A 25,070-nucleotide genomic window follows, 5' to 3' on the forward strand; every position below is an offset into this window, starting at 1 on the left:
TTATACATGCAGGATTCAGCCTATGCAGGTCATAGATTAAGAAAAAATAAACATGCAATACTTTTATGGAAAACATTGTTCTGTATTATCAAAATGGCAGCTGTGTTTTATAAGCAACTTATTTCAAGACAATGTCTTACAATACTGTATATGTATTTGTTCAATTTGGTCGTAACCTATTTATTATATTATGACCGTTAAGGACTCAATATCCTTCCGGCTAAAAGAGGCCCCAAAATTCTAAAGTTCTTGTCCACAAATGCAGTTATTTAGAGGCTAGGTTTTATTCTTAGCTGATATGCTAGCTGATAAATATTTCATGCCTTTTGTCTGGTCTTGTACTTTGTAAGTCTCTCTAGAGTCTAGATAAGCCTAAATTATACATTGCAATATTCACTCATATGGCACAATGAAATCTACATAGGCTAACTGTATCACCAGAGGACTATGGTCCAACAGACAAGAATGTTGTAGATGGCACATTTCTGCCAAATCTGAGACCCAAATATCAGGAGAAGTATCCCCATAGAAACACATTAACAGCCAATAATATTATTGCATTAGCATTACAGACATTCCTCCACACTGCCCTCTCCTGGATGGAGGTTAGTTTGATGGTCTGCAGTGCTTGCTCCTCAGGGCTCAGAACGGGGCCAGAAGTAGAGCTTGAGCTACTCAGACCGCAGAGCCATAGAGCCGCTCTGCGCCACCACGACACTGGTACGGTGTCAGGGTCGGAGACAGCGCTACTATCAGAGGTCACAGGGTCACAGTCCCTCCAGGGATCAGGGAGGTCAATACGAGGCTCCTGGCTATGTCTTGACCACCAGGTCAACCTGTACAACTGTAGAAGAGAGGAGCGGAATGTTGAGATGATAAAATATTACACATTTGAAATTCTTACATGTTTTGAAGGGAAGGCTTACGCACACCCAGTTCCTCTCTTAGCAGGTGCGTTGGTAACAGAACATTAGGAGGAGGAAATCTGACTCAAAGACAGACTGACCCGCACACTGCCGCTTGTCCGTTTCAGAGAATTTATTAATGTATAGCAACGTTTCGGTCACCAGACCTTTATTAATGTATAGCAACGTTTCGGTCACCAGACCTTTATCAAGCTGCTTGATAAAGGTCTGGTGACCGAAACGTTGCTATACATTAATAAATTCTCTGAAACGGACAAGCGGCAGTGTGCGGGTCAGTCTGTCTTTGAGTCAGATTTCCTCCTCCTAAAATTCTTACATGTTGAAAATTTGAATTCAGAATTTTAGTCGCAATCTATACCAGTGGTTCTCAACCTTTTCAGGCCGGGACCCCCAAAATAATCATATTTTAACTGGGGATCCCCCCAACCTGACAAGCACTAAGAGTTGAGGCATTACATTTTGTATAACACGGTTCTATTGTGAAAATAGCAAATCTACATGCTCACAACGCTTCGCGTTGCGAGGCGTTGTGAGCATGTAGATCGTCTATTTTCACAATTTCTGCCTCTAATATTTGACAATTTGGCCTATGTTTAATTTGTCATTTTAGAGATATTAATAAGTCCTTAAATTGTCACTTTAGAAATGTGCAGACATCCTCTATACACTTAAACTTTATGTTGATTTGTCTACTGCTGAGTGAGAAAACAATGTTGAGAACCCGCAGGTTGAGAACCACTGATCTATACAATAACACATGCCAATGACATGTGAAAAGGAACATACAGGTGTTTGATGCATGCATGATTACCCCATTAACTACAAGTACTAATATCCAAAACAACCCTCTCCCACAGAGGTCCTCTATTTAGGTGACAATGACAAATCAGTTTTAACTTTCATCTTCAGTATTGAGAATACTTTATGCCTTTATGTCCATCTATATTCATAAGTGTGTGAATGAGTATGCGTGTCTTTGTATTGCATGTAACATCCTTACTCAATCATTCTGCTTAATGTGAGAGCGTTTGTGTAGTAGCTCAGATGGAACAAAATAAAAATAAGCTACCATAGATATATGCAGCCTATTATACACAAATCTACTTTGACTATGGTCCAATACAAACACTGAATTAATGCATTGAACAATTGGATGTGCAAAGACAAAACTGAACTAATAGTTTTTGGGGCCAAGGTCAAAAACCTTGGTGTAGTCATGGACTCAGACCTATACCACATTCACACAATCACAAAGTCAGCCTACAACACCTAAAAATATAGCAGGTCTCCCTAAAAAAAAGAATTAAGACGGCTGCAGTTGACACAGAACTCTGCTGCTCAAGTCCTTACCAATACCAAGAAAGTGGAGCATATCACTCCAGTACTTAAATCCTTATTCTGGCTCCCTGTGTGTCAAATAATTGATAATTGAATAATTGATTTCAAAATACTACTGTTGGTCTATAAAGCTTTACCCAACAAGCACGGTCAGGACCTGGATCAATCAGTGACGTCTCGATTGGGGCCAGATCACAGCCCATATGGGGATGATCTTGGCGTCATTACCAGGACGTCATATGGACTTTTTTGTTTGACAGGATTTATGTTGGTTGAAATCAGGTGATATTCTAGGCCAGATAAACGAATTAGATATCTCCCAGAATATAACCTTATATGCTCACATTTCAACTAATATTACAAACAATAACAATAATCCTGTCAAACAAAAAAGTCCATATGACGTCCTAGTAATGACGTCAAGATCATCCCCATATGGGCTGTGATCTAGCCCCAATCGAGACGTCGCTGATTGGTCCAGGTCTTGACGTGCTTGCTGGGTATAAATGGTTTTGGGCCAAAATACATTTCTGATCAGACTGCTCAGGTAATCTGTGAAAGGTCTGCTTTCTGTCCCTAGAACCAGGAATAAACGTGGGGAAGCAGCATCTAGTTTCTATGCACCACATATCTGAACGAACCTCCAGAAAACTAATGTCTAACGTAATTGACTTGTCCACTGAAGAGCTGAGTGTGTGTGTGTGTGTACCGATTAATGTGCTTTAATGCTCACATGTTCTTCAGGTATTGGAGGCGTGGCCAAGCTGACAGCAACAATGACAAGGCTGGTGAGAGCCAAGAGGATGAGAGCAAAGTACAGGTAGTGAACATCAGCGATTATAGATGGCCGCTGGTCAGGCTCGCCACAGGAAGGAACCCTGTAGGTAAATTCTAGAACCATTCTGACTCCTCCCACCACCAGCCCAATCATTAGTCCCCAAAACGCACCCTAAGAGAAGAAGAATGAGATACATAATTATATACCCACACACTCATGCACACACAAATACAACCATACGGATATGGTGGATCATATACCAAGCTATTCATCATTTATTATTTAAAAGTATGAATATAGTGTGTGTGTATGGAAAGTACGTGTGTGTGAGACCTGTTCATTGGCACGTGGCCAGAAGATTGCCAGCAGAAATACAGATGTGATGGGAGGGGCTAGAAAGCTGGTCACTGACTGGATGTAATCAAAGAGTTGCCCACTATTGGATGTTTGGATGACCGGAATCCACGATAGACTAATGACCACCAAAACCAAGATGAATACCCTGAAAACATACATATTATTATTATCATCATTATTATTGGTAATTTCCTAATCATGAGATACTGTAAGCTGTCCCAAATTAGTATATTAGTGTCCATGTTTTTCTTACTTTCACGGTCCACCTAAAAATGAAACCTGTGATGTCCTGCAAAACACTGTTGTATATTTTCTTTGTATTGGGATGTTTAATGTATGTAAAACTACGCAAACCTCAAAGCATACCGTGTGTGTGTTTGTGTGTGTGTGTGTATTTGTGTGTGTGTGTGTGCGTGCGTGCGTGCGTGCGTGCGTGTGTGTGTGCATGTGCGCGTGTGTTTACCTTCCCACCACCATGAGCTCCCTCTCAGTAGCTTTAGGTCTTGCTCTGTTGTACAGGTCCAGTGTAAACAGAGTAGAGCTGCTGTTAAAGATAGAGGTCAGAGAGGACATCAGAGCAGCAAGCATCACTGCTATCATCAGACCCCGTAGCCCTGCAGAGACACACAACAACAGCAACACTAATGGCTCTTTTCCACAGTAAAGGGGGGGGTGCGTGCGTGTGTGTGCGTGTGACTGTGTGTGCGTGTGACTGTGTGTGTGTGTGTGTGTGTGTGTGTGTGTGTGTGTGTGTGTGTGTGTGTGTGTGTGTGTGTGTGTGTGTGTGTGTGTCTTACCCACAGGCATTAACTGCACCACTAGTTTAGGGTAGGCGATGTTGGAGCAGCCAACTGATGCCCCACAAACACTCTGACAAATTTCTGGGTCCACACAACCTACCTCATCTACACGCACGCACGCACGCACGCACGCACGCACGCGCACACACACACACACACACACACACACACACACACACACACACACACACACACACACACACACACACACACACACACACACTTAATACTGAGATACAAACTTGAGATAAACCAATGGCAAAATATATTAAAACAATATGTTTATCAATGTGATACATTTCCATAATTTATTTTAAGTCCAAGTTTATATTTCTCCAGTCACTTCAAAACAATTAGTATAATTCTTCCTCACCAGGAAACAGTGCACGGCTAATCATGCCTGGCATGACGATGAAGAACATTGGCAGCAGTTTGAGATATGCACCCAAAACACTTCCTCCTTTGGCATGAGAAAGAGACCTGGCTGACAGAGACCTCTGGACAATAACCTGGGGACAGAGATGCAAGAGGACAACAGTGTCAGAGACGCGTCAGAGACTTTATTATATTTAGTTCCCAATTACACACACCTTCTTTTGGAATATACCTATTGGGAAGTAATGATAATAATTCATGGAGTTGGAAAAACATATGTTCAGGAATCAGGAGGGAAATCAACACCTGATAACAATCTCATCTGATAACATCTCCTCCACACTCACATGATTTAAATCTCACCATATAGCTTCTCCCCCTCTCACCTGACATCAATCTCACCTGGTTAACCCTTCATCTCCTCACTTCACATCAATCAGTGAGGTATTTATACTTCACGTCTGCCTGTCATTTGTATATTGTCCCTCCGCCACCCCATTATCCCTCTTTTTCCCCGTGTCGTTCTCCTCTATCCTTTATTTTTCAGATTTATGATAGGGGGTCTTTTAGCGCTCCATGGACTCCCAAGCCAAAGATTCAGTGTTTCCCTCCGCCATGCGGAACCTTCCCTGCCTCCTGGCTCCCTCATCCTCCTTCATCCCCTTCACGCTCCATTCTCTCATCCCTTCATCCACCAACCCCCTCATTCTCTACACTCATGTCTAATCATTCCCTTGTCCTTCATCCTTTCATCACATCCCTTCATCTCCTCACACCTTACTTCTCACTCCATCTCGTCCTTTCATAGCCTCCTTCACCCCTTTTTCATTTTCATTCTACTCATCCCCACTTCAACTTTTCTTAAGGTCTGGTATTTACTCGATGATAACTAGACTGCACTCTGTCGAGGTGACAACTTGCGCCTTGTGCACTCGTGGCCATATATGACCTACTTGACCTACTTACCAGCAGAATGTGCAAGTACTGCGATCGGTGCTGTTCGGTTCTTGTCTGTATCTATGTGGTTATGAGTTCTGTAAGAATGCTGCTCCCTCATTGGCTAAAGGCCCTGCCTTTGTACTGTCGGCCGGAAGCAGACAGCAGTACTTGCACGCTCTGCTGGCGCAAGTAATGATGATGATCAATCAGTATGATGATTATAATGATGGTGAATACCTGATCCATACACCAGACCCATGTGGACAGTACCGTGAGACCAAATATCAAACCAGGCCAGGGTAAATCTCCCGTTATGGGGTGTCTTAGCAAATGGAAGGCGTCGTCACGGGGCAGGTGACAGGTTGTGTTTGGAACCGTTACCGAGGGAACAGCTGAGGGATAGCGGTCCAGGAGACCCTCATACCAACCCACCTCGTCAAATGCTGGGAAATAGACACACACACACAAACAACCACACGCATTTGTATGCACACACATGAACTTGCGCACACACACACACATTATCCAATGTTCTGTGTGGGTATAAAGATGTTGACATATAAGAGAAACTTACATTAACATATTTCATTTATTCAGTGGTGTAAGAAGTACTCAAATGTTTTACTTTAAAGGTATCAATACCACAAAGGTAGAAACTTAGTTGCTTTCCACCACTGTATTTAGTACCATATATGTTACTGGATCAGCTCTTTCTCAGAGGTAGAATGTCATTACTCCACTGAGTAAACGACTCACAACCCCCAATATGTATCAATAGCACTGAGTTACCTATGAACATGAGTGTGAAGGCTCCTACCACCATAATAACAGTCTGCAGGGCGTCAGTGTAGATCACTGCTGTCAGGCCACCTACAAACACGCACGCACACACACATACATACAAGCATACACAAATGCACGCGCGCGCACACACACACACACACACACACACACACACACACACACACACACACACACACACACACACACACACACACACACACACACACACACACACACTCACACACACACACACACACACACACACACACACACACCTTTTAGAGATTTGGCTAAAAGGTTAATGGTAATAACTAATACGTATTCTATTCACTTGTCACAAAAAAACAGATAAGCCTGGAACTCTTTGCGACATTGCTTAATGTGTAGGCAGTGTCTATGTGCATTGTGCATGGTATTGTACCTGCCACAGTGTAAGCAGCAGTGACCACCAGCAGTATGGCAGTAGACAAGTACAGGTCCCAGCCTAAAGATATCTGGATGAACAATGCTCCACTGAAGATATCTGACTGGACAAAACACACACACCCACGCACACACGCACGCACACACACACACACACACACACACACACACACACACACACACACACACACACACGCACACACACACACGCGCACACACACACACGCGCACACACACACACGCGCGCACACACACACACACACACACACACCCATCAGATGGATTCCGATGAATCATACAAGTAACAGAAGATGCTAAGTGACATTTTCATGTGAATGAGTACCATATAAATTATTATATGAGTGCTTTTGTGTACAGTATGTGTGGCTTACAGATATCTTGGTGAAGACGTAGAGTATTAGAGAGAGAACAGACATGTAGATCCGTATTCTCTGCCCTCCAAAGCGTTTGGCAAGGTATTCAGGCATGGTCACCACGCCTGAAGAGATGTAGACGGGTACAAATATCCACCCCAGAGCCACCAGAACCCACGCTGACTGCAGGAATGTAAACACACAGTAAATAACAGTACAGTGTAGTATATACACACACACACGCACGCACGTACACACACGCACAAAGGTATACATAGAGTGTTTCGTACATTCCATTCAAAGCCCCCAACTGCAATTCCTCCTGCTGCTCCTGTGCCAGCCAGTCCAATGAAAAGACCGCTTCCAACATTACTGGACATCAAAGAAGCTCCAATCTGTGGATATACAAACAATATAGAATAATACTATATAGAAATTTAGAAACTGGCCATTGTACGGACTATGTGCACACCTTAAGATCAGCATACTTACAGGCCACCAGGTCATTGAACGGCCAGCTAGGAAGTATCCACCCACTGTGCTGCGATTGGCTCGCACCGATGACTGGAGGAAAAATGTGGAGGTTGAGGTGAATATGATGCCATAGGGTTATTATTTCAATGGTAATGTGATGGGGAATGACTCATCCAAATACCCATGATGACAATAATATAATAATCACACTATTTGAACTATATCTTTTTTAACTATTTGAAGTTACAAGGGGCCCTAGACTAAATAATAGTCGTCATGCTGATCCTTTTGTTGCCCTCAACCTTTTCAAATAGCAAAAAACATAAGTATGATCACACGGACATGGACTGCTGATAGTACACATTCTTTATCCTCTCCTGACAGTTTCTCAAAGTTGGGTCAGATAAAGATCAGAGTTGCTACTACTACTTCTACTAATACAATAGTATTGCATCTTTACAAGTGGGATCTTACCCAGATGCCAACCACCATGACAAAGACAAAGTATATCACAACCACAGCAATGTCAGCTGCTTCCAGGGTGAAACTGGTAGTTGGGGGTTTCGTAGTGGGCATGCTGACTGGGAACAGAATAGCAAATTTAAAGCAATATTTTGCTTTGGTGTTAGTCAGGCAACTATCTTTTTTTTTTTTTTTTTTTTACCTACATAACGCAAAAATAGTAAGGTTGGTCTAGGTATCATCCAGTATTCAGTCACATCACTTATCAAGGAACTTGAATTAAAAGCTTTCAAACATTAGAGGTTGGTTCTGCTGATTTTGAAATAGATGGGTACATAATACAAATGTAAAATAAATAAAATATATATGTGCTGGCAAATACTACTGTACTAAAGCAACATTGTCTACACAGAATCAGGAAACACTGGAAAAAGGATACACACCTGTGGCTGACATCTTGAGTCCAGAGCTCAGCTGGCTTCAGAAACCTCCAGATGTTGACTTGCTATGTTAACAGTTAACCCAGCAACTACTCTTCCAGAACTGTTTCTCTAAATATTCCTTTACTTTTCTTTAGTGGGCTTGAGAGTGCGACTCCCTGTGGGTGTGTGTGTGTGTGTGTGTGTGTGTGTGTGTGTGTGTGTGTGTGTGTGTGTGTGTGGGTGTGTTGTGTGTGAAAGTATGGATATTTCTTGTCTAGATCAGCAAGTGTTCAGAGTTAATCTGTGTTGTCAACTCTTAAATTGTCAATCATTAATCAGTGTGTTATCAAGACAGTCAGTAAAACTGTTTCATCAGTCACGTATTATCACCAGGAAATACAGAGAAGTTAACCTTCTTAATGTGGTAGAAAGTTTCCCACACGTTTTGTGTTAGTGGGTCAAATTTGATCTATAACTCTGCCTAAAATACTCAAAGAACAATGATTATCATCCAGTTTTAGTTTTTACGTCATAACTAACTTTTTAGTTATTTTCATATTCCCACAAGGGTAGAGTGGAATGAATCAATGTATTTATTATATAAATAAAAGCCGAGAGCTCTCTGAGACTGCCCCATGCAAAAGCAGCCTCCCAAATGTCAGACATGTGTCCCCTTTATAGAAGAACAGGAAAACACAAATGGGGGCTCGGTTGGTGGACAGAGCCATACATGGCGCTTCCTATGTGACTGTTATGACCCTTGGGGTCCCGGGTCATATATGTGTATATTTCCTTGTGTGGCGTTGCCCTCCCTGTGTATTGTCTTTCTTCCCTCATTGGTATGGGGAGCGTGTCGCTGCTACTACATGTCATCTTTTCGACACCCGACTCTAACCCTCACCCTAACCTCCGTGGAGTGAGTTGCTAACCCTCCGGTCAAAATGATGGTCGAGTGGCTGATTGACGATTGGTTTCACAAATTACTCTGACAGACTGAGCTGAAAACATGGCTTGTTTTACTCATGTGAGTTGTAAATAGACCTGCAAAGTGGACAGGTGTCCTCTTAACAACTGCTTCTTCCCAGAACTGACATAATGGATGGACTCATAACCTCACTCCTCCAAATACACACACACACACACACACACACACACACACACACACACACACACACACACACACACACACACACACACACACACACACACACACAAACAAGAATGTTGTTTCAAGTTCATTCAAGTTCATATTTAGTGTGTTTCCATGTTCTGAGAAAGATTAAAGGACAACTTTGTTTTTTTAAAACAAGGGTTCATATTTTAGATTGTAATTAAATTAAAGAATATAAAAGATGAGTGTTAAAATTATTTCATTTACTTCTTTCTATTGTTTTAGAGATTCTTATTTCAGTGGTTGGGGGCATGCATACAAGTGGCTAAATATGTCATTTTACACACAATAAGCCCATTCCCAAGATACAACACAACCTTTCATGGTTGGATGTGACTTATGGGGGCTAGAAGTGTTACTGTAAATAGCAATAAAGAAACTGCTGGCTTATTGTGTCTAAAAAGACATATTTAGCCACTTGTACGCATGCCCCCATGCGTACACATGCCCCACATTTTAGCACGGTAAACGCGATAAAACAATAGAACGACGCAAATGAAAACATTTTAACACTCACTTTTTCTTTTCTCTAATTACAATCTAAAATATGAACCCTTGTTGTAAAAAAACAAAGTTGTCCTTTAAGTTCCTGTTGGGGGAGGGGAGCCATAGGAATTCCGTGTACATACTGTGAGAAAAAAAGTGGAGAGGTGGGGTGTCTAGAGTCAAACATGAATCTTGTTAATTGGGATAAAATATTCTACCCACATAATTACAGTTCAGTGGTACTGACTTACACTGCTCAGGCATGAAACTCATCCATGTAATTATGTTTATTTTAACATATATATTGATTTATCTACTATTTCCATCTCTGATGAACACTCTATAACGTGAAACTGTGAAATGGAAGACAGAATCAGCTTCGTATTGTCCAATCAGATGTTTTATTAAAACAACATCTGATAACATGACGACGACCTGAAACGTAATGTTTTGACTTCCAAGTACAGCTTAATTCTTCTTCCAGGAGAGAACACTTGAGTTTGCTGTTGAAAATCTCACTTAAATATAAAATGCTTTACAGACTGCATCAAGTCCAGATACATGAAAGCAGCACCACCTGGCCCAGCTGTTATTTCTTCTTCCAGAACTTGCTGTATTCGTCAGCCTCAAAGTCGTCTTCGTAGTGGACTTCTTCCTGCTTCGCCGTCTTCTTTACTTCTCTCTTCTTCTGACGAGCTTTACGCTCCTCCTCTGACAGAGTGGACAGGTCTACCGGCATCTGTTCACTCACACACACACACACACACACACACACACACACACACACACACACACACACACACACATTATAAATGTAGATCCCAAAATAGTCATATTTTAACTGGGGACCCCCAACCCTGATGAACACTAAGAGTTGAAGCATTACATTTTGTATAACACGGTTCTATTGTGAAAATAGCCGATCTACATGCTCACAACGCCTCACAACGCAAGGCGTTGTGAGCATGTAGATCTGCTATTTTCAAAATGTCTGCCTCTAATATTTGACAATTTTGCCAATGTTTCATTTGTCATTTTAGAGGTAATAAGAAATCCTTAAATTCTCACTTTGGAAATATGCAGATAACCTCTAGTCTACACTCTACTACACACTTAAACTTTATGTTGTTTTGTTTACTGTTGAGTGAGAAAACATTGTTACACATTAAGCTAATCATCTGGGGACCCACCAAAATAATTTGGGGACCCCCCTGGGGGTCCCGACCCACAGGTTGAGAACAACTGTTCTATAGGAGGTTGATTTGAATTGATATACTGGACAGAACAAATAAAATAGAACAGCACAGTAGAACACATATACTAACCATAAGTATCCGCCTTGGTTCTTTGTATCTTATGTTTAACGTAGAGCCATCAGTTCTAACCAAAAGGACGGGATACAGCCTCTCGTATTTCTGCCTGCCGTGGCGCACTATGGAGGTCTTGTTGGAGTTCTGCTGAGGAGTGTGGGTGTGGAAGAGAGAGGCACCCACCACGGACGGACAAGGCGTGAACGGGGAAACAGGCTGAGACGTGGTGTGTGAGGGGCGAGAGAGTGCCGAGAGGGATCCAGTCGTCTGCCTCGTGATATGATGGATACACCTGCATGGACCCATTACAGACAGAAAGATTAGCTATATAAACCTTTGTTGATCAGATCACCAGAGGGAAACTCATGTGTCATAATAAGTGTACCAGCAAAGGCAGTGAGAATGAAACACGAGTTAACTTAAAAGTCTAAACAAGATGAATGAGCACACACACACACACACACACACACACACACACACACACACACACACACACACAGATCAAGCCACAAAGACACATAGTCCAGTCAGTTAGACCTCTTGCATACAGATGGCAACTACAACTACAGTTAATAAATGGTACAGTATGTACTTTGTGCCTAATGTCTCATCATTCAATCTGTGAAAATATTAAATCTGGCAACGAAGCTCACTCTAAATATCTAGGCTACGAGTATGACACACGTTCCATTCAAAAACGCTACAGTCTTCAGAAAGAGTAGCCCTGAATACAGGACTCTCATATACATGAGAGTCCTGGTGCCGCCTCAACATGAGGAGTAGTGGGCAATCGAGCCCTCAACGGTTTGAGCTAGGAACGTCAGATTTCAAAAATAAACTGCTTACCCAAGCCAACTTTGCTAACGATTTGACGCCGCACAACGTTCATTACACGCCGCTCCCCGGTTGTTGAATAAAACACATTTTTGTCCGAAATTATTTTGCTTAACATAGGACGTCCGCCTCTAGTGGACAGTCGCGTCATCGCATCATCTCCGTTCACTACAATGATCAACCGGAGATGACGCGACTGTCCACTAGAGGCGGACGTCCTATGTTAAGCAAAATAATTTCGGACAAAAATGCTTTTTATTCAACAATCCGGTAGCGGCGTGTAATGAACGTTGTGCGGCGTCAAATTGTTATCAAAGTTGGCATAGGTAAGCACTTTATTTTTGAAATCTGACGTTCCTAGCTCAAACCGTTAAGGGCTCGATTGCCCACTACTCCTCATGTTGAGGCGGCACCAGGACTCTCATGTATATGAGAGTCCTGTATTCAGGGCTACAGAAAGAGCAGAATATAACTTAATGCGAATTATTAGTTGGACAGCAACAGCATGGGTTTTCCGTTAACAAAGTCACGTTCACTTTCACATAAGATTACCGTGAGAGCGGAGATGGAGGCATCCAGATCTTCATTAAGGACATTTTGAGAAGAAATACAAACGTCTATATTATTATTATTATCATTGGTTAACAACCAGCATACATAACAACAGCATGAACTACCGGAAATAGAAGGTCATGCTGAGGAGTTCCAACATTAGTTGTCGTACCGAAACAACGCATGTCACAATGGTTCCACTTGATTAAATTATTCTACTACCACACATGACTGCATAAGAATTCATTATAACGATTATTAATGTCAAAGCCGCTGACAGCAAGGCATCCTGGGTGTGTTTATATAATTTACTGTATGATAAAAACATACTTCTGTCAGCCACATGACACCATGACACATGCATGAGTCATATTATGACGCGGTCAGATGACAGGTCATATGACTGGTCACAGCTTCAGTTGTGTTGTGAATGTGTGATGAGGAGATAGCAGACACAGACATATGGTAGCAGTACAAGACTGTAAGGGTAAGGTAAGGTGCATCTAATGATTTAAGATTGGTTCAGTGCTATCAAAGCATTTGAAATGCAGACGAGTGTTCTTAAATTGCACAGTTTTATGTATTTATTTTCATAAAGAGCTATAGCTCTTTAGCCTATAGGCTACTACTTTAACTTCTGACAGAGAGACGAACTAGCCAAAGAAAGCAGTTTGATTACACAACTGTATATTTTAACTGTATGATCAGACTTTTCCTTTGTTTTCAAAGCAATATATATCTGAAATTAGAGATGCTAACTCAGATGTGGCCACCAAGAGATGTGTCTGGAATATCACCCATTCATGGTTAAACTTGAAGAGACATTTATGATTCACTGTTCTTGTCGTACAACCTATATGTGTTCAGTTCAGGGCAATCTGAGAAGTGGGAACCCATGGGCAAAACGTTCAGTAATAATAGATGCTATCTCATCTTACTGAGTTGCTTGCGGCTAAGTTCAGTGCAAGCCAAGCATTGTTGATACATATTCTGCACCAACAACTTCCTGGGTGGAACCAGTCTGACTTGATTGTCCACTATATAGTTGTCTTTAAAGTGGGCATGTTCTGTCCTCATTGTGCCCACTATATAGTTGTCTTTAAAGTGGGCATGTTATTTCCTCTTTGTGCCTTTGTTTCATCTCTTGTAGGTTAGCTGCACCCTCACCCTCTCTGAATCTGCAGGCTGCCTCTGCTGAGCACATCTTTCTCACTGGACATGGCAGGGAGAGGTCTGCTGGCATGGCTGCTGTTGGTTTACTGGACCGCTAACATCACATCTGGTGTGTGACTATAACTGAACTGTTATTTTTTTGTAATATATATTTTTGGGCTTTTATGCCTGTATTGATAGGACAGTAGCCTGACAGGAAATGGGGAGAGAGATGGGGAGTGACACACAGCAAAGGTAGACTCGAACCAACGACATGCTGTCACGCTACACCGAGCCCAGTCAGCCCACGTGGCATGCTCCTGGACATAACTGAACTGATTTGAACATTGAATATTTTAGCTGAATTGAATCCTCTGTTCTGTAAGCTACTGCTTACAGAACGTATAGTGGTTCTCAGCGAAAATGACATTGGTGTATGACAAATTGACAATGTTTAGTCTGCCAATACCCATGTTACCCATGTTAGACATGAAACAGATATTTTCTGTTTCATGTCTTATTCCGAATTTTCAATGAAAACTAAACATCTAATGTTATACAGATCACATTAGATTCCAGTGTGTTCTATATTGAATTAAAGATGTAGTACTGTTTCTGTCTTGTAGGATCCACGGTGTCTCTGTCTGTTCCTGCTGCTGTCACCTTGGAAGAGAAATCCACAGTCAATATCACCATAAATGCCAGGTAACATATTAACAACAATTACATAGTGTAACTATTAGCTGTCAATCATCAGCAGTAGTCACTATGGCAATGTAGCCTGTGTCCAAAATGTGTCCATTTGCTGAGCAGTTTTAGCAAGTTGTTTAACTGCGTTAGGTGAAAAAATGCATGTAATAGTATGACTGTGAAGCAGGCTGTTGTTGGCGAAACATTGGCCAAACATTCATGAACAAATAATAAAATACCTGTCCTTGTGGTCCAGCTGGACATCATGCTAACGTGTTTGTTTGGAGTTCTCTCTGCCATTTTGAAATTGTCTTTCTGTCCTTTCCTGCAGCCCCCCTGTTAACCAGTCTGCTGTCATCCAGTTCAATGTGACCTTTAGCTCCATCCACAACTACTCCTCCATCCTCACTCTTCCTCAACAGGTAGCGGAGACAAGACCACAGTAACCACTTGAACCCTAGCATCCTTATTCTGGGGGCAAGGTTTCTGCAAAATAGGTCACAACGCGTCTCATTGGGATGCGTTGTGAGCTTGTACAGTAGATCAGCTATTTTTAGGGGGAAAAAAATACAGGCCCTAGTAGAGCCCGGCACCTGGGGGTTAATTGAAGGACAACTCTGCACTAAATAACATCTAGGCAAATCTTCCTACTCCAAAGTGACTACTGGTCAATCACAGCACGACTTTTCCGGGACTTGGCAAAACAAATAACAGTATAACATCTGTTTAGCAGAGTGTGGCGGTGGATGTGTGTGTTACGACAACTAATAACAACAAAAACACATTTGACTGCAAAATAGTGTAAAAGCGATAGGCTTATGGGCTCCACTCTATGCTGGGGAAAATGGACAGCAGGGGCATTTCTGCCTAATAGGCCGTCATTTGGGATCAATAGAAGTAGGAAAATGAGCCTTGATGTTATTTAGTCTGGAGTTGTCCTTTAAGATTCAGAATACAGGGTTTCAGAATACAGGGTTTAAGTCAGTTTAACGTATACTTTAGAAAACATTTCATTAAGACTTCTTGCATCTCATGACCATACAGTACATCATACTGTATAGAGAGGTTGAATGCTGCTGTTTATGTTGTTTAGGTGTTGTTGCCAGTGGAGAAGACCTCCGTCAGTTTTGAGGTGGCGTCCCACAGGGTTGGTCAAGTTACCGTGTACCTCCTGAGCAACAACACAGACATACCCAGGTAAGCTCTTACAACCAGTAAGACTCCCTAATCGGGAGATAAGCGTCCGTCACGTCGCATACACAAACTTTGGAAGGCAGTCCTAGCCAATCAGGAGGGAATATGGGAAATGGGACAGATCCATGTTGATGACCTGACTTTAGAGATACTGTGTACTGCTTTGCGTGATTTTAGGCCAAAATCTATAGGAGCAGTGTCCAAAAATGTGTTTGAAAAAATCAGCCGATGGTGGCACTAAATGGGACAGATCCATATTGATGACATTACTCTAGACATACTGTATACCGCTTTGTGTGATTTTAGGGAAAAATCTGTTGGAGCAGTGTCCAAAAATGTGTTTTGCAAAAATCGCCCTGATGGTGGCGCTAAATGGGACAGATCCATGTTGTGTAGTCCACGTATTCTATCTGCCTGTTTGAACAGCCATCCCTCGCTCATCGATCTATCTACCCATCAAACCTACAGACCTTTTATATTATGTCATGGTAGGTTAAACGACCATGGCAGTGGGGTTTTCAAAGCGGTGTTGAATCTTATTTGCAATTGGCAGAGAAATTCTCATTCACTATTTTTTATTTGGACTGTTACCCTAGCTGTTTCACCCGTCAATAACATTGCTCATTACTACAGGGCGTGGACATGTGAAACTGAAAAAGGTCTATTGGCTGGATAGAAGGCCTTGGCTCTTTATCACTTCTCGTTCTCATCTGTTCCTCTCCGCATACAGTATCTAATTATTCATCTAAGCTAGGCATTATTCATCCCTTCATCCACCCATCATCGTTTCCTAGCTCCATCCATTCAGAATCAGAACATTTTATTAAACAAGTTAAAACAATTGTGAAGATGATATTGGTGCAGGGACTTAACAACTAGCATACTGTAGTGACAGCGACCCATATGGGCAGACATGACGGGAAGGGACAACAATTCACCCACTCTGATCTCTTTTTCTTTTTCTTTTACAGTTTCAGTCTGACCAATAGGATCCGTTTCTTGGTCATCCGTAGCAACGTTCTGTCAATAATCAATCAGGTGATTGGATGGATTTACTTTGTGGCCTGGTCAATCTCCTTCTATCCACAAGCTTGGGAAAACTGGAAAAGGAAAAGGTAGCTTACCTATGATGGATGTACACAGGCATAAACATAAAGTAATTATCAGAATGGCTACAAGTATGAAGTCCAGTAGATTCTTAATTATTTGTGTGTATTACTAATACATAATACTACTCTCTGTGTGTGTGTGTGTGTGTGTGTGTGTGTGTGTGTGTGTGTGTGTGTGTGTGTGTGTGTGTGTGTGTGTGTGTGTGTGTGTGTGTGTGTGTGTGTGTGTGTGTGTGTGTGTGTGTGTGTGTGTGTGTGTGTGTGTGTGTGTGTGTGTGTGGTTACTGTGTGACAGTGTTGTAGGTCTGAACTTTGACTTCTTGGCTTTGAACTTGACTGGCTTCATTGCCTACAGTGTCTTCAACGTAGGGCTTTTCTGGGTGCCTTATATCAAGGTAATTCTATAATATAAAGATACTATACCGTGTGTTAGTGTCGTTACGGTAACATGATTTATTAACAATAGAGTAGTGGCTCCTGAGCGGTCCGTATCCGGCATATTCAGACCATCAACAAGGTTTTATCCATCAATCCATCCATTCACCCCCCCTTCCCTCCAACCAACCAACCCACCCGAGATGCAGATTCATTTACAGCCAGAGGCTAGAAGATGCCACCTAAATTCTGGTATAAAGTTGAAATGGTTGTGTTTAGGTATTACATTACAGATGGCTTCATTTAGGTTTGGGTTTGTTGAAGTTAAGGGTAAGGATCCGCAGTAGGTGGATGTTTAGCCGGCAGTTAGCAGCCTCAAACTGAGGTTGAGTGGCCTCAAACTCACTGTTTAGAATAAATGTTTGTAGAAAATAGGTGCCTGCCCTGTACCAGTTCAGGGGCCACAGCCAAACAGTAATTCTTTTGTGTTCTTTTTGTACTGTAGCTATGTTTAATAGCTTCAAAAGCTGATAGATAACTTAGGTCACCAGCAACTTCATCTGTATCAATCTAACTGCATGTGTGCCCTCTGTTTGTTTGTTGGTGCGGTAGGAGCAATTCTTGGACAAGAACTCTAATGGAGTCAACCCTGTAGATGCCAATGATGTTTTCTTCAGTCTTCATGCGGTTCTGCTCTGCTTGGTCTATGTCTGTCAGGCTGCTGTATATGAGGTAGTTACATACACAGGATGTTAATAAAATAGTCCCAAATTGTCCTGGAAAATAAGTAGTTATCCTGGCAAATCAATCAGTATAGGCGTATAATGTTCAGACCCGGGATGGAGGGAGTCAACAGATGTACTGTATGTAAAACGTATAGTTTGTATAGGAGCTTTAACACTAGAACCTCTGACATTCTGCTTTTTATTACCTGCTACTGCTAGCTATTAGTCGGATGACCCTTTTCCATACTGACTAGTGACTACACAGTTACACTATACATTTGTTTTGTTAAGGTGATGCAAACATAATGTCGAGGGGTGATTTCACTTAGGGGTGTTTTCAATTAATTCGATTTCTACCATTGCTTTCTGAAACCTCAGCCACTTTGGTAGCAAGCTTGCAGTTGGCAAGCTGGTTAGTTTGGGATTTAGGGTTTGCTGGTCATTTTGCATCAACTCAAAGTGGCAAGCTATTTATCTGATTAAAAAAAACGGCAGTGTCCTTTACATCTACTATTATTGTCGTAATGTTTCCCTAAGTTTGAATTGCAATGTATCATTTTATTAACACAAATAATAACAAATTGACCCGATTGGAGAGACTGTGGTAAGAGGGGAACATGAGCTACAGTAAGACTTTCCAATAACAAAAGAGTATCCAAATCTCCAATAAAATGGGTTCTGGATCCAGAAATACAGGGATTAGAATAGAAAGATCCACACACCAAATAGCTCCCATTAAGAGGATTTTATTTAATGCCATGACGTGACGTTTCGAGCTCCAATCTCTTCCTCAGACTTCTGGTATAGACAGAAAGTCTCCATCTTAACCACATGAACCCTAGCGTTCTGGGTATAATAGGCAAAAATAGGCAAACATTAGATTGCCATTTTCGGTATTTGATGTAGTGTTTTTACATACAAAATACAAAAATTACATACAAAATTACATATTGTCCCATTTTGTGTAAAAGTGACAAAATGCGTTGTTTGTTACAATTTGGTTGATTGAATTATGCAACAGATGTTTTTATCAAGCAAATTTGTTACAGGGACTGTATGTATTAATGTAGGCCTAACCTATAGAATAGGGCTAAATCAGAAATTAGCCTACAAAACAAATATGTTGCTACATACTGTACATGTACTGTAAGCCCCTCCCAAACAGCAAAATGTGTTCCCGGCCTGAATGGGTTAAGATGCCGACTTTCTGTCTATAAGGGGAGATGCAACATGCACACTCAGAAAATGTTTTGTGGTGTTGGGAGTAAATCCCCTTAGATAAAAAGAACTTTCAATAAAAAATGCATACTCCCGCAAACTCTTTGTCTTCACCAGAAGTCTGAGGTAAAGCTTGTTGCTTGAATTGTCACGTCGTGGCATTAAATCAAATCCTGTTAATGGAAGCCATTTGGTGTAAGGATCATTCTGCTGTAATCCCCAAAACAATTTCCACCCATCTATGAGTATAAAAAATATGTATTGCTCTTCAAAAGAAAATATGACAATTTTTAGTTACTTACATTTCTATAGTAAGACATGGCCGGCAGCACAATAATGGAATTATATTTTGAACTCACTCTGTGTGATCTGTCCGGTCTAAGTACAGTAGTTCTCCTAATAGGGGAAGTTTCTAGTTTCAGTTCGAGTTGTTATGGGTGACATTTCATCCGGGCCGCTACTTTACAGGGCGCGTACGTTAACCAGTCAGCCAAAGTGCCAGGCACGTTGGCAAGTGACCAACGCTCTACCCCGGAGCCTACATTAGTACACATAAAGTAACTGACGTCACAGACAGAACGGCCCATACAAGGAGATATGCGCCTGTGTCGTGTTCGTGTTAGCACCTTTCACTTCGCACAGGTGCGATTTATAAATTCGAAAAGGTCTAAAAACATAGTACTTTAGTTGTCTTAACTTAACATTGTATAGTGTTTGTTTGTGTGACTGATTGTGCGTGGATGTAACCCTCTGTCTATCTTCTGTTTTCCAGAGAGGTGGTCAGAGGGTGTCCAGGATAGCCCTGTTCTTGCTGCTGATTTGCTGGTCATTTGCATGTGCTAGCCTTTTTGTGGCAGTAGCCAATAAGATTACCTGGTTGGAATACCTCTACTATTTCTCTTACATCAAACTAGCCATCACTCTGATCAAGTACATGCCACAGGTAAGCGACACCCAAGAAATGTATTCAGACTTGAAGATAATAAATACCATTGTTTAGAATGAAAACGGTCACAGATTGTCTCCGTGTCACGTTTCCGTGTAACACTCGGTTTGACGCTCGGACATCACCCTCTGACATCACTGAGATGTCAGGGGAACCACACTAACAGAATCCCCTTATATGGAGATCCCTGATGTCATCAATATTAAGCCCATATCTAACAGGACTTCATATGGGAATGCCCATTTATGGAGGCCACATACCACACTAACAGAATCCATATATGGCCAAGACAGCCCATGACTGTGTGCCTGGTTCTACAGACAGGGATCTCCATATACTGTATGGGCATAAAAGGGATTGTATGTATGATGTCAGAAGTCATAGACGTCATAGGACTTTCACATAACGAATAACTGAGTAAGCATGTTTGGGGTCTCGCAGCATATCTCCATATACATCAATCTCCATATATGGGTATCAGGGGTCTCCATATGGGTAACTGGTCCGATATACATCACTGGCCAGATGGCCCTTTAGGGCGAGGTTGCTTTTCACCCTTAAGGCGTCTTACTGGTTATAGATGATTTGTGTGTGTGTGTGTGTGTGTGTGTGTGTGTGTGTGTGTGTGTGTGTGTGTGTGTGTGTGTGTGTGTGTGTGTGTGTGTGTGTGTGTGTGTGTGTGTGTGTGTGTGTGTGTGTGTGTGTGTGTGTGTGTGTGTGTGTGTGTGTGCGTGCGCGCTCTAGGCCTACATGAACTACAAGAGACAGAGTACTGAAGGTTGGAGTATTGGCAACGTGTTGCTGGATTTCACTGGTGGATCATTCAGTATTGTGCAGATGGTCCTGGAATCGTATAACAACGGTAAATAAACAGTGGCTGTCTGTGCTATATTTTATTATCTACAGTAGATAAGATTTAGATTGGTATCAAAGTCTCCAAACATATTTTGCGTGAGTTATTTCAAGTTCAAGGTCATCGTGTGATTAAATATCCAGATGAATGTGATTTTAGCGATGCTGGCCAGCAAAGTGTCCCCAACAATGTTTTGGAAGGAGGTCACAGTTGTTTGTCTTTATTCCTCTTCACTCACCCCTGATTTGGCGATAAAGCAAGCATGTAACATCAGTGTCTGACTAACATGACTAGAACGACTGTTGTGTGTGAGCTGGATATTAATTCTCTCTCTCTCTCTCTCTCTCTCTCTCTCTCTCTCTTTCTCTTTCTCTCTGTCACTCTCTTTTTCTTTTTTTTTACCAGATGAGTGGCATTTGATATTTGGCGATCCAACCAAGTTTGGCCTGGGTCTTTTCTCTGTGATGTTTGATATACTGTTCATGGTTCAGCACTACTGTCTTTATAGACAAAGAAGTCAATACTATGAACCTTTGGTTGTGGAAGATGAGGAATGATTCTCTCTCTCTCGCTCTCTCACACACACACACACACACACACACACACACACACACACACACACACACACACACACACACACACAGGAACAGCAGTGGTTCTCAACCTTTTCAGGCCGCGACCCCCAAAATAATCATATTTTTTAACCCTGACGAGCACTAAGAGTTGAGGCATAATATTTTGTATAACACATTTCTATTGTGAAAATAGCAGATCTACATTGAGGCAGCACTAAAGATCACAGTGAGGCCCAGGCCTATAAAATGTTATGTTGCACAAAATCATAACTTGCATTTTTGGACAGATAGATAACCTACAAGCTTGAGACGTGTTTTGCTTGTAGCTTGTACATTAGCTACTCGTTGTATTGTAGCAGGCCTTTTAGGCCTACTTCAAATATGTTAATTATTATGTTAACCTAATTAAAAACATGTTTGCAACTTTGCATATTGGGGGTCTCAGCTTGTATCAGATTTAAGAAGGTGGGCTCCAAGGAAAACTGGTTGAGAACCACTGACTTTCCATATATAGACTCACTATGCAATAAGATTGATAGGACCAGAAGTAAGACACATTCAGATTGACACAGAGTAAGGTCAACAAAGGGGTTGTAATAACATCATATAACATAGCCATAAGATGTTCTCTCTCTTTGAGAAGAACATAGCTACAGCAGCTACTGCATCTCCAGTACATCTTCAGTTGTTTACAGATTTTATTGGACAGATTTAATGGCATGAACCCTAGCGTCCCTATTCTGGGGTGAACGATTGCCGAAAATGGCAGATCTACAAGCTGGGGGGACACTATATAAGTGTATAGGGTGGTTAAAGAAACAAATACCTCCAAACATCTCACAACAGTGATTGTCCCAAACATTCAGCACACAGGACGTTGTAAGTGGACATGCCTGTGTGTAATACATGGTACATAAAAGGCAACCTAGACGTGGGCATAGTTGGGCTGGGTTTCGAGCACCCTCTGGTACATTTGCAGACGGGGTGACATGCATACACAGTGTACACACACAGACAACCTTGTTACAGTAGTGAAGCACACAATTTGCACAACTCGGCTAATAACCCAAAACAGGGTTTGCATTGTTGAGGCCTTGCTTTTTCTGAAGCTCATTGTAATCATGCTTCTTTAGGACCATGGAGAATTTATATTATGGATATCGGTTATCGGATAATTGTGGATATCGGTAGTTTGATGCCTCAGAGGCTGCATTTGCACAGCAACCATATCTGAATTTAAAGGGAACATCCACCCCCCCAAAAAGTTTCGTATTCCTGCAGTACATTTGTGAACGTCAAATTGTCTCTCAGAACAAGGTTGTGTCTGCAAAGAACTTGCTTTGTTGATAATGAAACGATTCCAAATGCATCAGTGAATAGTGAATATATGAAATGTTGAACTTTCTTATCACTCTGTTTTCTAGATATGTAAATGCAACCTTTATAGCTTAAAGTCTGGCTGGCCAGTGTAGAAACCTAAAACACTCATGTTTAGTTATGTTTTAGTTTTTTGGGGTTCTTTTGTATAAAAAGTGTATTTTTATATTTTCAAATGTAAAACAATTTTAGTCTGTGGGACCTTTGGAATCTATATTACTAATAAATTAATTTTGGAGTTGATCTAAGTGCTGCCAGTTATTCTTTAGGCTCTATGCTACTTACAGTAGGTACTGCTGTGTTTGGAAATAGTTTTACATGGGCTGTTTTTTTTTCTTTCTTCTTTTTTTCAGTAGTAAAACCCATGTTGGACTTTTAGTTTAACATGGTAAGTTAGTCTTTCTATGGCAACTGGTCATTTTTATTGTTTGCCAATAACAATTGGCTGCAAGTTGAATTCAAGTCTAAAGTGACAAGGTCACAAATCTTTATCTGACTGCTTCCATCCATGGTTTTATTGTATACGGACCGATATTTCATCCACATGTAGTTTATGGAGTTGAAACTTGTGGAATTCTGGGGCCAATTATTAAACCTACACTTTACATTTACAATTTATTACATGTACACAGTAAATTCAATATTCCAGCAGTCCTTATACAGATAAGAGGCATAACCTTGGGACCTTCCTGAAATGTTTCACTTTTCTCCACATTCCTAGGCTGAGTGTCAGGTAAAGCTTAAAGCATGTGTTGGGGTAATATACAGTATAAATGAATCAAGCACATCTCTATTAAACCAGTAGGGGGCACTGTTGGGAAGGAAATGGGAAATATGAGAAATATAAGGCTGTTAGAGACAGTGAAATACTTCTACTTTATAATACTGACCAGCGGCTCGTCAATGTACAATGTTCATCTGTTGTGTAATGGTCAGCAAATGAATAGAATCGATTTACATTTCCCCACATTACATCATATCACCATTTAACATACATAATGTCCTACAATCATTTACAATGTCTAGATTGGAAAAGGAACGGGGATAGTGTCGATGGGAACATGGGCCTGTGAAGTTACTTTATTATAGAAAACAATTATCTTTGTTAAATATAATAATAATAAAAGCACATTTTCAAGCTTTTGCTGGGGAATTCCAAGAGGAAATTGATGTTTAAACTATGAGGTAACAGAGGTGCTGATAGAAGAGGGGGCAAAACCAGAAAAGATGTTTGTCAATATCTTTTCTTCACTCTGTGTAATAAAAAAAGATTACAAACCCATCCAATTAACGCTACGGTTTTAATTCCTGTGTGAATCTAATGTCAAAACATATTGTCATCATGTCTGAACCTGGACTGAGTTAAAGTGTTTACATTGCATTGATCCAGCCTTTATACTGCCGTTCTTTGATCAACAACTGGCAGGGGACTAAAGGGTTAAACATGTTTCCGATTATTGACAAGCCAGGAAGAGGGAAAGTGGAATGGTGGTGATTATTGGTTATGATTACTATAATTAGAAATACTGTGGAGAGACCATTTACGTGTGTGTGTGTGTGTGTGTGTGTGTGTGTGTGTGTGTGTGTGTGTGTGTGTGTGTGTGTGTGTGTGTGTGTGTGTGTGTGTGTGTGTGTGTGTGTGTGTGTGTGTGTGTGTGTGTGTGTGTGTGTGTGTGTGTGTGTGTGTGTGTGTGTGCCTCACCACACACCAGCCCAAAAACAAACATACTTAATTCAAGATTTTAACAAGATCAGCAACAGGATCAGTCAGCCTTATGGGGGAAAAGGTTTTATTGCTACACATCTTCATTACCAGCTGTTCTAAATGTCTTGAATATAATCTCTGGCAATAAATATGATGGCCATAAATTGTTATTGCAGTCAAACGAGCTGTAATTCATTATGGCTCTACAGTTCTAAACAAGAACATGCCTCTATGTCTCTGTGCGGCACTGTTCCTGTGCCCACAAAGTCTGTCTCCTATTCTCTGAGCAGCACAAGCTGTTTTTTTGTTTTGTTTTAAATATCTTCATGACATCATCGCAAACTTGG

The 25,070-nt window shown here is 41.2% G+C and overlaps 3 protein-coding genes across 5 annotated transcripts; 1 reads left to right on the top strand and 2 right to left on the bottom strand.

The window, feature by feature from the left end:
- Positions 1 to 508: 508 nt before the first annotated feature.
- slc5a9 (solute carrier family 5 member 9) lies at positions 509 to 8,143 on the bottom strand (the record flags this gene model as incomplete). The annotated part of the gene is made up of 13 exons (XM_080727692.1): positions 509 to 844; positions 2,998 to 3,213; positions 3,376 to 3,544; positions 3,863 to 4,013; positions 4,197 to 4,304; positions 4,573 to 4,708; positions 5,751 to 5,956; positions 6,303 to 6,383; positions 6,718 to 6,823; positions 7,112 to 7,276; positions 7,384 to 7,488; positions 7,586 to 7,657; positions 8,042 to 8,143. The coding sequence occupies 13 exons, from the start codon at positions 8,141 to 8,143 to the stop codon at positions 509 to 511; spliced, it is 1,953 nt and encodes a 650-aa protein (XP_080583818.1).
- A 2,406-nt stretch (positions 8,144 to 10,549) lies between these two features.
- mrpl55 (mitochondrial ribosomal protein L55) lies at positions 10,550 to 12,926 on the bottom strand. Its single transcript, XM_080735841.1, has 3 exons — positions 12,805 to 12,926; positions 11,434 to 11,710; positions 10,550 to 10,847 (listed from the first exon to the last, which is right to left on the bottom strand). Exons 1-3 carry the CDS (start codon positions 12,846 to 12,848, stop codon positions 10,698 to 10,700), a joined length of 471 nt encoding a protein of 156 aa, XP_080591967.1. The 5' UTR covers positions 12,849 to 12,926; the 3' UTR covers positions 10,550 to 10,697.
- Positions 12,927 to 13,220: 294 nt separating this feature from the next.
- On the top strand, positions 13,221 to 23,261 carry ctns (cystinosin, lysosomal cystine transporter). Of its 3 annotated transcripts, none has more exons than XM_080736207.1 (11): positions 13,221 to 13,296; positions 13,955 to 14,086; positions 14,583 to 14,661; positions 14,978 to 15,068; positions 15,740 to 15,843; positions 16,812 to 16,955; positions 17,245 to 17,344; positions 17,937 to 18,056; positions 20,040 to 20,210; positions 20,958 to 21,075; positions 21,472 to 23,261. In XM_080736207.1, exons 2-11 carry the CDS (start codon positions 14,023 to 14,025, stop codon positions 21,621 to 21,623), a joined length of 1,143 nt encoding a protein of 380 aa, XP_080592333.1. In that variant the 5' UTR covers positions 13,221 to 13,296; positions 13,955 to 14,022; the 3' UTR covers positions 21,624 to 23,261. The 3 variants fall into 3 exon arrangements, with proteins under 3 accessions (XP_080592333.1, XP_080592334.1, XP_080592335.1); XM_080736208.1 differs by having other exon boundaries at positions 13,247 to 13,291; XM_080736209.1 differs by having other exon boundaries at positions 13,252 to 13,285.
- Positions 23,262 to 25,070: the final 1,809 nt, after the last annotated feature.

The sequence above is a fragment of the Nannobrachium achirus genome (genome assembly GCF_963921795.1).
Source record: "Nannobrachium achirus genome assembly, chromosome: 1".
In the NCBI taxonomy this organism is placed as follows: Eukaryota; Metazoa; Chordata; class Actinopteri; order Myctophiformes; family Myctophidae; genus Nannobrachium; species Nannobrachium achirus.

What these genes read in the sequence shown, in the direction of transcription:
- ctns (XM_080736207.1), top strand. Translation starts at nt 14,023, where the DNA reads ATGGCAGGGAGAGGTCTGCTGGCATGGCTGCTGTTGGTTTACTGGACC. An exon ending in TCCTCACTCTTCCTCAACAG is followed by an intron (nt 15,069 to 15,739) that starts GTAGCGGAGACA and finishes TATGTTGTTTAG; the next exon opens with GTGTTGTTGCCAGTGGAGAA. An exon ending in GTCAGGCTGCTGTATATGAG is followed by an intron (nt 18,057 to 20,039) that starts GTAGTTACATAC and finishes TCTGTTTTCCAG; the next exon opens with AGAGGTGGTCAGAGGGTGTC.
- mrpl55 (XM_080735841.1), bottom strand. Translation starts at nt 12,848, where the DNA reads ATGTCCTTAATGAAGATCTGGATGCCTCCATCTCCGCTCTCACG. An exon ending in CCTCCATCTCCGCTCTCACG is followed by an intron (nt 11,711 to 12,804) that starts GTAATCTTATGT and finishes GGGTCCATGCAG; the next exon opens with GTGTATCCATCATATCACGA. An exon ending in AACCAAGGCGGATACTTATG is followed by an intron (nt 10,848 to 11,433) that starts GTTAGTATATGT and finishes GTGAGTGAACAG; the next exon opens with ATGCCGGTAGACCTGTCCAC.